Below are 13649 nucleotides of genomic sequence, written 5' to 3'. Positions count from 1 at the left end.
AGAATAAATGAAATCCGGAGGAACCCCTATCATGATTTTACAAATGGGATATGATTCGAAAATTTATTTCTCGGAACTATATATATCCATCCTACGTCCTGTATGTTTGTAAAAAATAAAAAGCGTGTTAAGAATTTGATTCACTTTCGATTTTAAAAAGGTGTAAATAAAAATTCAGTATACAATAAAATATTTTAATGAGTCAATTGAACACAATAATATGATAAACATTATGTACTTCTCACTTCACATAAACAATCTATATTTATTTTTATTTATATTTTTAAATCAAAACAATAACTAAAGTATACTTGGGCGATAATCTCTTAACAAGATAAAAATAACTAAAAACTAGTCATTATGCACCGATTTTAAGATACATATATATCTCTGCAAATCACATATGCACAAAGATTTGAAATTGTTCTTATGAAGTAACACAGCGAAATGCAATGCGAATTGTGCCTTATATAATTTAAAATTTATTTCTTTGCCATTTTCGCTTATATTCATTATTATTTCTTATATAATTTTTATTACTTCCTACATAATCTTTGGAGAGTAACCTGTAATATTTTGACTGCGTATTATTTTTGTGTTATTAATTCATTATTTATAGTGAATATGTGATTGGCGAGTATTTGACAAATTTGTGCGGTATTCAAAATAGGTACAAAATTTATTCTGACTAGTTGAAAGAAGACATTCGGCGAACAAATTTAACATATCTTTTATATACAGGAATAATTAGCTCAACTAAAAAAATAGATTTATTACATTAGCAATACATTATTTTAATTATGATTAATGATAATTCAAATAATCGTCGCTATTTTAACAAAAAAAAATAATGATTATGCAAACCACTTATGATTAGACTGATTTATATGCGAGATTTGTTTCGGAAAATCGTATAGCATGTACGTATATAATTACAATTTTAAATTGTTTTTATATTAAATTAGACATTCCAGTATAAATATACTAATTGTCACTTGCATTTTTAATGTTTGGTCGGGATCAAAGTCTTGGAGAACCAGACTATACCTAACCATAATTACATTTATTAATCTACGCCGCTGCGACCCAAGCATTACACTAATAGCGACTAGACATGTAAGTGCATAAACAATGGACATACAATATTGAGTACACAATAATATGTATATATATTAGGCATACATGGAATCGTAGATTAGCATATGAATTTTAAAAATGTAAAAATATATATATGTGGGATCGTAGAAATGAGAGGTCGATGGTGATATTTTCATAATCTTCGCCGTTAATCACCACCGAAACTGCACATGACGAGATCCCACAACTTTTGGGGGCTCGTCCGGGATTCGAACCCGGGACCTCTCGCAATTACCAACTTTTCTTAACGCGTATCTATCATTTCGCTTCTGCTGAACTACTTCATAAGGTCCTAAAAATTTTGGATATATCTTGCTTCCTTGTGTGAACTGAGTTCTTTTAAGTTGTTGGTTTCACTGTCACGAATGCCGTCAATAATATAAACCATTAGGGCTGTATCTTCAAGGGCAGCGTGTAAGGCTAGCTCCTTCATGTAAAGAAAATATTGTTGAAATGTTTCTTCATTCTTCATCTTACGTGAAGCAAGCTTCTTATGTATGATAGCGCTGTTCAACTTCGGGCTAAACTCTTCTTGCAGCAGCTTCTTCAGAGTATCCCAATTCTTCACACTTCCTGTAGATCTGAGAAATAGTTTAGCAGTACCGGCAAGTAATCTTTTTCCATACACAAGTTTCTCAATATCAGACCACTCCATAATTCTCGCAGTATCTTCAAATTCTTCAATCCAGTTCGCGATCGGATACGTGTCGTCACCAGTAAACGGAATCATAGACTGTTCTAAATCGTTAAAGGATATTCGTGGCCCACTGAATTTTAAGCTTTCTACATCACCTTTTTCTTTCTTCAGCGACATAGTTCTTGTTCGGCTTCTTGAATGCATCTTGACTTCTTAATCTTTACTTCTTTAATATTTCTTCATTAAAATATTTAATTATACGTCTTTCATATCTTTCTCTTCAAAACTTTCTTCATTTAATCATTCGGTTGGTGTAGTGTAGCACGACCCTATGCATTCATCTAGTATAGTGTGCTACGTCCCGAAACATTCGTTGTTGACGCGTTGCTTGGTAACCGGCGTAAATTATTGAGAAAATTTCTTACAATTTTCTTGGAGATATTTTCGTAATCTTCGTCGTTAATCACCATTGAAACTGCACATGACGAGATCCCGGACGAGCCCCCAAAAGTTGTGGGATCGTAGAAATGAGAGGTCGATGGTGATATTTTCATAATCTTCGCCGTTAATCACCACCGAAATATATGCAATTAGGGATGGATCTACCGGTTAACAGCATATTAAAATATACGCATAGAAAAATATTTACAAAAGATTCACGGTTATAATGGATACAAAATATTTTTAGAAATAAAGTTCAATTTTAATGTCTTTTAACACTGAATACCAATTCACTTTATTTTTAACACTATTTAGGAGATCTCCATCAAATATGTAATTCTTACGTGAGATCTTTTTGACGTGTTTATCAGGAGGCTTGTAAATGGCCTAATTTTGTGGCAATTTGCAACAGGAAAGCTTCTATAGGATCGGTGGCATTATTGCTGAACTATGTAAAAAAATCTGTAAGATAGACCTTTTTACAGCCCATTTACAAGCCCCCTTATTTATAGACTACACAGTGAATAAAATATAATAACAGGTGTATATCCAAATGATAATAAATTAATTAACACACAAGAATATACATACATACAAAAAAATAAGCAAAAGTGACAATATCATTGATACCTCATATTAAATGAAACGTTGTTCTGGCTATGTTATTAAAAATATGTCCGCTAATAATATTACATCGATAAATTTTTACCATCGAAAAATCCTAACTATTTTTTTACCATAATCGGTGGGACATTCTGTATGCCTTCGGTAAATATTTCAAAAACATTAATATATTCAGAACAAGAATCCTTAGCACCTCAGTCAAGACTATTCAAAAAATCCAGGTATAGTGGTACAAAAATATCTTATACTAAAACATTGAGCAGATTTATAAACAAAATATGTACTTTAACAGTTGTATAGTTCAAATAAGACTAAATATTATGTACCGAGTTCATGTACCTATTATAGAAATATTATGGTGTCGACACATTGAAAGCTATAATCGTCAGATACGTTTTATTTTAGTTAAAATCCTTAAAAGGTACGAAATCCATCAAGATCCACATTGTATAGAAGAATACTTTTTGTCCGCCACGGCGTCTAATACGCTCTATGGCTGTAGATAAAAAAATAAAATCTTAAATCATCTGTATTGTTTTATTGAATTTTAAAATCAAATTTTACGTCAGTGAACGAGCTCAAAAACTTTAGAAAGGACAACTGACAACAAACATAGAACACGAACGTGGAATATTTTGGCTTTAAACCTCTTTATTTTGAAATGAAGCGTGAGCCCTTTCATAGTAAAGATATAAAATTAATAATGATAATAATATATAATTATAATTCTAGACCCATGAAAAATACATTAAAATAGTTAGTAGATTCACTAGCTTCTAATGTGCGACACCCTTAATCATACGATTTAAATATCTAGCTGTCTTCCAATATACGTAGAAGTATATAATAATTGTAAGAATATCAAAACTTAACCTTACATAGATAGTATATAGTATTTTACATGTTCCATTTAGATTAATATGTTTTATCTTACATTTTATCTTAGATACAATACATTCCCTAATCCTAAACATCGAATAAATATTTTTATTGGTATATACAATTTTTGTATAAATTACGTACATACGTAGGTATATAATGTTTACATTTCTCGTGTAAAATAAAATTCGGCAAACATAATAATATAATCAATTCCTTACTAAATGCGTTTCCTAAAATCATTCAATATATCTTCTATTTGTACTTGCATGTACCAAACCATTTTACTGTCAACACATAAATATGACACGATAAGAGGTCACAGGAAATATTCATGATTTTTCAAGTTTTCAAGTCAAATCAGACACTATAAGAAATAGTAAAAAAGGCTGGAAAGAGTTACAAGGACAATATTACTTTTGGATGGTCTCCTAAATATAACAAAACCTGAAGAACAATCAAAAATTATTTTTACAGTTCACATTCAATACAATCCCTAAAATACTTTTCCAACACTACATTATACAAAAAGTACTACTTACAACAATATAACATCAAATAATATAATAGTTCGATGTCCGATACAACAGATTTCTTAATGCTAATATTTTTTTGATAAAATTTAACAATATATTAATATGATTCACTACTATTCATTTAACTGGAGCCCTTAAGAAGACTGAATGTTTATTTAGAATATTAATAATAATTCAACGCTTTATATTAAAACCTTTGTTAAACGTCAACTGTACTTATAAATTTAAATATACAATTAATTGTCAGGCTGCCCTAAAACTACTTTAGCAACAAAAAAACAATGTAATGAAGGGAAAAGGGTGGTAGAATCAACGTGACATTGCTGAACAGAAAATAATATTTGGTAAATCTCCTGGGGTACCTCTGTAACCCAAATGAGAATTTTGAAGGGTCGAGAAATAATGAACTTTGCGTAACATAAATAGTATAATTACACGATTCTAGACTAAAATTATGGTGGAATTGAGACATTTTACTATGTAACGTGGTCTCATGTAACTGAGTCGATATCGGCATTAAAGAAATTAAAAACCGCATATCGTGAGTATCCATTATAATAATATAGTAAAACTAGCTGACCCGGAAAACGTTGTTTCCATATAAATAAAAAAATGTTAAGAGTGAACAACCCTTATCACTTAGGGGTATGAAAAATAGATAGTAGGCGATTCTCAGACCTACTGAATATGCATATAAAATTTGGTAAAAATCGGTAAAGCCGTTTCGGAGGAGTATGGTAACTAACAGTGTGACACGAGAATTTTATATATAAGATGTAGTATAATTACGTTTGTTATGTGGTGTTAAAGCGCGGCTTATATAACTTCCTTGCCGTTTAATTATTTTGCCGCAATTATTTCACAGTAGTGCAACAACGTCCATTTTCAAAGGTTATTTAATACTTTTAAGTTTATTTTATTAAGTTTTAAATTAGTTATGACGTTATTCTATCCCCTTATCAGACCATGTTATGTCTTATCGACTTCCCCTTCGCTTACTAAATGTAAATGAACCTCATTACAAAACACAATGCAACTAAATGTCACATTCCGCTTCATACATAACGCATCTCTACAGTCCGAATCTGTCACATTTTACCCCCTCCCCTTTTATTATAAGTTCTAAACTGCATCACATTTCTAGGTTTTCTTGCAACTACAGCTGTCACATTTCAGGTCACAACTCCCCACCCTGTTTTACTTCCTCTATTGTACACTTCAACATAGTCCCAATTTCCAACACATTTCTCCTTCTAATTCAATTGTCAAATATCGTGTCACACCCCCCGTCATCCCGCACTTCAACACAGTCCAACGTCACATTTCCCGCTCTACCTCAACTGTCACATATCGCGTCCCAGTCCCTCACCCCCATACAATTATCGACGAAATCAACACCACTGTTCTTTATCACATCACTCAATCCCACTCCCTTCCCTCTTCACACGACAATAAAAACGAAATCACTCCATCACGTGATCACTTTATGACGTTACCCCTTCGTCCCCTCACTTAACAATGAACACAACGTCACTATCTTTCTCGAGCTGCTCTTCCAACTGTGCGGCGGACAGTCCGCCCTGGCAGCACAGCTCGTCGAGACACACGAGGCCGCTGTACGCGCGCGCCCCCGCGGCCTCGCTGCGGACCGACGACGTGTCGTTGTGCAGCGTTATTGGGTACTGTGGACACAATTTATTTTGATTAATATTCGCAAATACAAGAAAATGCAATACAAAAATTATGTGTACCACCTGACGATAGTAGAGACAAGAAAGGTCGTTTCACAAAAATAGCGATCTCGTCCAGGAAATTTATGATTGTTCTCAAAAGGAATTCCACAATTATGGAAAAGGAGTAGAGGTGTACAAAAGTATAATATAAGAGCTTGTTATGCTTGATTTTCTGTGAACTGGTTAATATTGTTATCCGATTATATTGTATGTCCGTAGACAGTAGTCAGTTTGCTCGTTTGCTGTTTTGGCTCGTCAAGATAATAAGATTCACTCATTCGTTTTGTATAATAATGTCTGTTTCACAATAGCGACGTATCAAATTATAAATAAATCATATGTAGCTGACGGAACTAGTTGCATCAGTACTCCTCCCACCTGAAATACATTACCCCCTGACCCCCCGACCCCCTGACCCCCTCACCTTGTACACGCGGCGGATGAGCCCCTCGAGCACGCCGAACAGCACCAGGCGGCGCTCGTCCACGGCGAGCTCCTGCGGCCGCACGCGCCGGCACAGGTCGCGCACGGTGCTGCCGTACGTCATGCCCGCGTACATGCGGAATATGTCGCTCACCTTCGGCAACTGACGGGCTGCGGACACGGATAGAAACGACAGTCAATAGGGGATATTCTGTGTCGTTATTTCTTTACATACTCGCGCGCGGGGACACACATCCCCTCTCATAAGCGACATTACAATGTTAGTCAAGAGTGCAAAAAAACATATGGTAATTAAAATTCCCTCATCTGTCTTTGGTATACGACGTGCGTCTCCACAAATAAGCAAATCGTATCTATATTGCATGACAAACGCATATTCGAAAGCGGCATATTCTGTACTTACTATCTTCTTGCGTAGAGAGAATCGTATATATTCAATCTAGACACTTAAACAAACTTAATCTTCATGGTTAGCGTTTAACTGGTTAACCTGTAGAACTTTAATAGTATTTAGTATTCTAAATTCTCTCTACTCTAAACTGTACTGAGCTTATTGACATACAGTACTTACGAGATCTCGCACAAAACTCAACGCACTGCCGCTGTAGTCCCGCACACCTCGTAAGCTGCCTTAACTTGGGCGTTGCACTGTACACCTGAAAAGTAAAGGCCATAATTGATAATTAAGTGGATACTTTAATACAGTCGTTTTATATACAAGTTGGAGCACCATAGTGCTCCATACTCTTAAAGTTATGTAGTCTTGACAAGATCGGTTCTTAACTGCTGAGATGGGTAGTTGAACTACATTGATGAAGAAGACACAAGACACTATGACGCGTAATTGCCTCCAATTGATGACGAACTATAAACCGCACATGTTTAATATTTTAACCACTTTTTAACTGTGTTTCATACTTGTTAGCTGCTTCCATTATTAAAGACCGAAGTCAGACTGTCACGATGCGTCACCTATCTCTATCTGAGGCCCACTCACCGCGCAGTACTGGAAGATGGGCACCAGCGTGACCACGCCGTAGTAGACCAGGTTCTGTACGCACGCGCGCACCAGGCTGATCTCCACGTCAGTCAGCGCCGCTATCTTCGACACGTGGTTGAATCCATCTATGTATGGCAGGATCTGGAACAACATACGAGAACTTTAAGCACCAACATACAGTTCATCTGCAGACATCTGTCAGTACATGGCAGACACTTCATAACTTAAGGGGGGTGAAACCATCGTGGTCAGACTCCGCAGATACGACCCCCTCGTAGCATTTGCAACAACAGTGGGATAAGGGAAGCAGCAGGCAAGCAGGGAGACAACAGCCTAGTGAAGTTTTCTAACTTCGTCCTTAAAGAGTAACACATGAGCCAGGGCTACGTGTTATCAAGTGGACTGCAAGCTGAATAAAATATTGCATAAAATATTATTTCATATACTTTTTTAAGAAAAGTAAAAACTTTTAATATGCGTCAGATATCGGTTTGTAATTAGTTAATTGCCTTGTTTAAAATCTAGTTAGAATGTTTTACTATTACTAAATAGCTCGTTTTAAATCTGTTTTCCCTAAAATGCAGTGGACCTAGGCATAATATAAAATACCTATTTTGGTAACCTATACGCAAACCCATGATGAATTACCAAATAGACTCCTAATGTACGACGTAAGTTTTGGCATTACAATTGTCAAAAACATATTTCATTATGATTATTATGCTTATGAATACTATTTACCTAATTATTACTACACGACCCGGCGGAGGATAATATTTTCCGAGCGCATATACAACTATGTCTTAGTATTTGGATTCGTCCAAATTGCAGAAGCTACAAAGGCAATTTTTATAGCAGTAGGGTTTTTGTTTTTGTGATAATTCTCTAGTTTTTTTTGGTGTTTATGCGCACCAATCAGCTGTCAATCTGAACCAATCGGTCTGTGATCGTCACATACGTATCTGTCACTCTCTTATCTCTCGAACTCATGCGAATTATGCGAGTGTAAGCGACCTATATAACCAATACTCTGCTTAGGAACGAGATATCTACAAAAACTGAGATTGGAACATAGATAGCGTAAATACGAATGTTTTTACTGAACTCACTTTGAACATAAATCGTAATGTTAACTATAAGCGACATTCCGCTTTAGTAATTTCCGACATATCCGTATAAAAAACCTATTTATTTTATTCAAAGATTAATTTAGTATACTGGCTCGTACACACGGAAAAAAAACGATTGATATAGTTTTACTTACGAACTTATTTTATACGATCCTAACATAATAATTAAAGATTTATTTATATTATTTTTATTACTTAGCATATAAAAGATTAGCACTCTATTCGGTTACAGTTCTACGGTTCGCTCCTTAGTGGGTCTATTAGCCGCGACCGAGTGATCAACAGGTCAGTAACATGCTGAGGTGTAATTAAACCGACCGGCGATTTGTTCAACGCACACTACGGACTTTATAGATCATTAGATATCGAATTAATGCAACTTTATGCAGTTATGATGCGAGCTTTAATAGTTTTAGAGCTGCAGGTAATTAGTAGTAGGATTTTTTTAAGTTACACTTGTATTTTTTACGTTTAATTGAATTAAAGCTCATTAGGTACCGCCCAGATCTACTTATCCTGGTTCTACCACCTTTGAAGACTATGGCACAGAAGCCACATACCGTCACAAAAACGACATGATTCTAATGCACCTAATGGTAAATGTCTATTGCTGCCCATGGACTTCTGTAATCCCATAATATTAGTTTCCTACCTGAGGTCGGCCACAGATACGACGACACTACCCCTGAGAACTTAACTGGAATGCCTCGGAAAAGTATGTCTCCCTTACCATACCCTTTAAACAAGAACACAGCATCATTTAACACTGCTGTTATTAGAAAATAAAGTAGATAAAGTCATCAATCCCCGATGTAACTGTGAATGTTTCGGGTGCCGTTTGCCAGCACTTCTCTACACCAGCTAACTGACCGTGTACACGTTTTGTACATTAAGTCATGAACGAACACAAGCACAAATCGAGGGTCCTTTCGCACTGTGGTACTGATACCAAGCGTTGGTAAGCGTGGTGTGTACACTTCAGACCTTCGGGTATTTAAATCCATGCCTTAAAATGGGGTTGAAATTAAATTAACTAACTGTTGTGATCTGGCAAACTAGTCACCTTAACGGATTTTGAGTTAGATGCATCTAGGCAGACATCTTTATGATTTTGTTCTTATTTCGTTTTTTCGTCTAGTTGACTGAGTGCGTCTAGTGTATGTCCTTGGCATCCATAACAAAGAGGATCCTTTTTTTTTGTTTACGAGGAGGAAACCTTCAAAAGTACCCTATGCCGTGGGAGCGACAGGGGGTTATGTGGGATTCTTACCGCACTAAAACCCCCCCAGTGGCCGTCCTCGGCGCTGCGTAGAGGAATCTGGGATCTTCAAAGGAACGCAACCGGAGTCCTCTTAGCGCGTTGCCCCGTCGGGCTCCGCCCAGGTGAGCGTGGTGCTCGTCACTCCGTCTGATGTGCACGACGGTATGCGACCACACATACCGCCGTCCTTCCCGGGGCCGCTGGCCGGGCGGTTCGAGCTCCCACTCTTGCCACCCGCAACCCCGGAAGCCCTCTTTTAATCGCCTCTTACAACAGGCAGAGCATACCGTAGCCCTATTCTGGTGCCGGAACTACAGGGACAAACAAAGAGGATCCTAGGATAAATTTAAAAGTGTAGAAGATACTGACGTCAAATCGTCATTCGCTGATGACTGTTACAAGTTTTTATCTGTAAATGGGCAGTCCTATCACTATTGTTAATGTACCATCTATATATGGATAATGAACAATAGATTGTTAACCCAGAATTGTATTAACAATACAATACAATACACCTAGACACTACCATCGCAAAACAGAGTCACTCAGTGGCGGATTTACCAGCAGGCTGAGTAGGCTTCAGCCTAGGGCGGCATATGTTTTGGGGCGGCAAATTTGGGGACCCAATCGTTCCAGCCTTAAACGTGTCATGACGAGCAAAAAAAAAAACGGGAACCGTGTCAACGGGAAACTAAAACATGACAATTGTAGAGAAGTAGGGGCGGCAAAAACTGTACAGCCTACACCTTTTTTTTTTTAAATCCGCCACTGGAGTCACTTAACATTTTCATTTTTATGAGATGCTAATAGAAAGGCACCACCCCATTGATTTTTTTTTTTTATTAAGAGCATACAAATTTTCATTCGGTCTCCTCACAGAATGAAAATAATTAGGTCATAGTCAACTGCATTGGCTAAATGCTTCACATACATCAGGTGCCTGGGATTTGAACCTCGGACTCCTCGATTTATCCCCAGTGTGCGTTAACCCCAAGCCCCTTCACGCTTGTCGCGCCCGTTCAATTTGCACTCACCAACAGCGGCCTAACCAACCGTGCACGGCACATAAACAACACGTTTAAATCACATAATTCATATTGATTCATCGACCCACATGCGCTGTTCTGTGAGATTTATTTATAATCTCGAAAGCTGGAATGACGGTGAAATATCGATTGGTATTATTTTAAGTAAAATTAACAATGACACTGTATTTTCGAGTGTGGACGTATGTCCATTGCTGTGGGTAAGGAATACAGCATTCGAAGATTAACCAGAATATGTGGATCTAAGATTCTCAATAGACTATATAAGTTAAGCAACGCCGGGCGCGGTTGGAAGTTGGATGGGTGACCGCTAGTAGCCGCAGTGGAAAAACTTCAAGCGCGCTTCAATGCTTTGGACAGATTTTAGAAAACTTTGGACACTGTTGAACCATTTGTCCCAGTGGTATCATTTGATAATCTTTAAACCTTGTCGAAGGCCTTATAATAAAATAGTTAAAAAACATTTGTACATGGATTGGCCAAATCGTACATCTCTTCAACAATCGGCATTCATATCACTAAGTACCCTACATGCCTTTCTTGGTAAAGGACATAAAAAGTTGCAGTTTTGCTGCATTCTGCAAAGGATTTCGGAAGCTTTCTGAACATCCCCTATACTCAGTTTTGGAAACATTACCTACGCTACTCGTTATAATTTCAATTCCTTTCAAAGCAAACGACGTTGTAGATAAAAGAGTAGTAGCTACTACAGATTGGTGGTATTTTCGAATTACATCCTTAACGGGATGTCACTTTGACAACGTAACCTAATAATTTATATGGAAATGAATGCAAAACCATCCTCGGATGAGTTAAGTACCTACTGGTGTGCTAAGACTTGACGAAATTTTAGAGTTGAGGACTTAATTCCTCATTATTAGGGGGTATTAGGACAACAAGTAAGATGAGTTGGGAGAGAAAAAGTAGGGTTTAATTTGTAGTAGAGCAGTAGATATAACTTGTATGAAGTAAATTATATAAATAAAGTATAAGTAATACAATCGCAACTATGAAGAATCATTATAGCAAATTATTTATAGACTTAAAATACGCTTCAGTTTACCTCTACCGCAACATTTTTACCACAGCAATCCACCTGATGGTACTATGTCGCCGCCCGTGGACATCTCACATCTGTGATCAACCTCAGACAAGATTAGATTCCAATCTGAGGTCGGCGACAGATACGGCGCCGAGGACTAAGCTGAAATGCCTCGGATAAGTATCTCTCCTTTACTAAACCCTTCAAACCAGAACACAGCAGCGCTTAACACAGCTGTTATTAGGCAGAAATAGGTGTGGCTTCATGTTTCCTTGTAACGCCTAAACTACTTCTCATATATCATATTTCATTTAAATTGATTTTTAAGATTATGTCAACAAGTCGCAACAAAATCTGGCTCAATCTTGTTAAAAAAACCGTTGTATCCCAATATGTGAAAGCGAGTTATACACGTATTAATCCTAGTGAAATCTACCTAAAAATGGCGCTTAGCAACAAGTCAATGTTACCGCCTTACGACGTGGAGATCTTATATAGAAGACATACTAATAGGGCTGCCACGCATTTAACCAGAAAAATCTGACTTGACATTTTATTTGAAATTCTAATATAACTTTTTGAAGATAATCCGAAAATTCCACTTAGAAGCAGCAGTGTAACTATGTTTTATGGAAGATATACAAATAGGGTTGGCACACATTCAGGCAGACATAACAGACTCATTATTATTTCAATTTAACTGCTTGATATCAGTCATCTACCCTAAAAAGAGCATAAAATGAGCGGGGTGTTACCATGTTTCACAAAGTTAGGCAAATAGGGTTGCCACGCATCTAAACAGAAAACTCAGACTAATTTATTTGAGAGCTCAATATAACTTTTTGAAAATCAAATTAAAATTAAATGGCGCTTAGAAAGCGGGTTATATAACCGCTTTTATAGAAGACATACCTTCCTAAAATATGGGTTAGCACGATGGAATAATTTGTTATTTGGGAGCTCAATATAACATTGACGACAGGCGCCTGTCTAATAATAGCGGCTAGCAACAGCCCAGCGCTTCCGCGTGACGACGCACGTACCTTCATATAAGGTACCAATAGGGTTGCCAGACATGTAAATAAAAAAAAATAGTATTATAACTGACCACAATATTTTTAGTTTAATTTTAAAGGTATTAAATATCCAACACATATTATAAAGATAGGCATAATTCGTATAAATGAAAAAAAGGATAACGCCTATGTTGCTGTCACAACTTGGTCGAATCCAAAAAAAATCTCATGCCATAAAACTCGTCAAGCCGTAGAGGAGGAAAATAATGAGACAAACATAGAGGTATGGCAATACATACATACGTTCGAAAAACATAAACCTCTCCACAGCCGGGATAAAGAACCCCCGAACGTGTGGCAACCCTACACACAAATATATACTTATACAAATAGCCGTCCAATGATCGAGAGCCGGTTAGCAAACGTTTGCTTAGAAACTATGAGTTTGATTTCGAAAGTGTTTGTCCAATAAACAAGAATAAACACCATTGGTCAAAGATTTTTTTGAGAAGCTTATTGGACCGGTTTACTTCACACTGCTGGCGGATAGACTTATTTATGATATAAGTAGCAGTAGTAAAAGAGCATGCAGGCCAACTGATGGTAAGTTGTCACTACTGCCCATGGACATCTGTAATCAATTCCAGATAAGTCTTACCTAAGGTAGACCATGGACGACGCTTACCACCAAATATAATAAAAGCATACATTTAAGGACGTTGA

General features: G+C 36.7%; 1 protein-coding gene across 1 annotated transcript in view; it reads right to left on the bottom strand.

Annotated features, from left to right (window-relative positions):
- Nucleotides 1-2359: 2359 nt before the first annotated feature.
- The window catches only part of LOC140757621 (GATOR complex protein NPRL2), a 69451-nt gene continuing 58161 nt past the window's right edge, over nt 2360-13649 (bottom strand). The window contains exons 5-8 of the mRNA XM_073093463.1: nt 7429-7572; nt 7003-7087; nt 6412-6581; nt 2360-5936 (exon numbers count right to left, since the gene is read on the bottom strand). Coding sequence (XP_072949564.1) covers nt 5763-5936; nt 6412-6581; nt 7003-7087; nt 7429-7572 — 573 coding nt within the window. The 3' untranslated portion in view covers nt 2360-5762. The remainder of the gene's footprint in view (nt 5937-6411; nt 6582-7002; nt 7088-7428; nt 7573-13649) is intronic.

This window comes from Epargyreus clarus, unplaced genomic scaffold (genome assembly GCF_041222505.1).
Source record: "Epargyreus clarus isolate Ecla_fem2 unplaced genomic scaffold, WU_Ecla_fem_2.2 ptg000004l, whole genome shotgun sequence".
NCBI lineage: Eukaryota > Metazoa > Arthropoda > Insecta > Lepidoptera > Hesperiidae > Epargyreus > Epargyreus clarus.
This window is presented reverse-complemented; position numbering and strand designations above follow the sequence as displayed.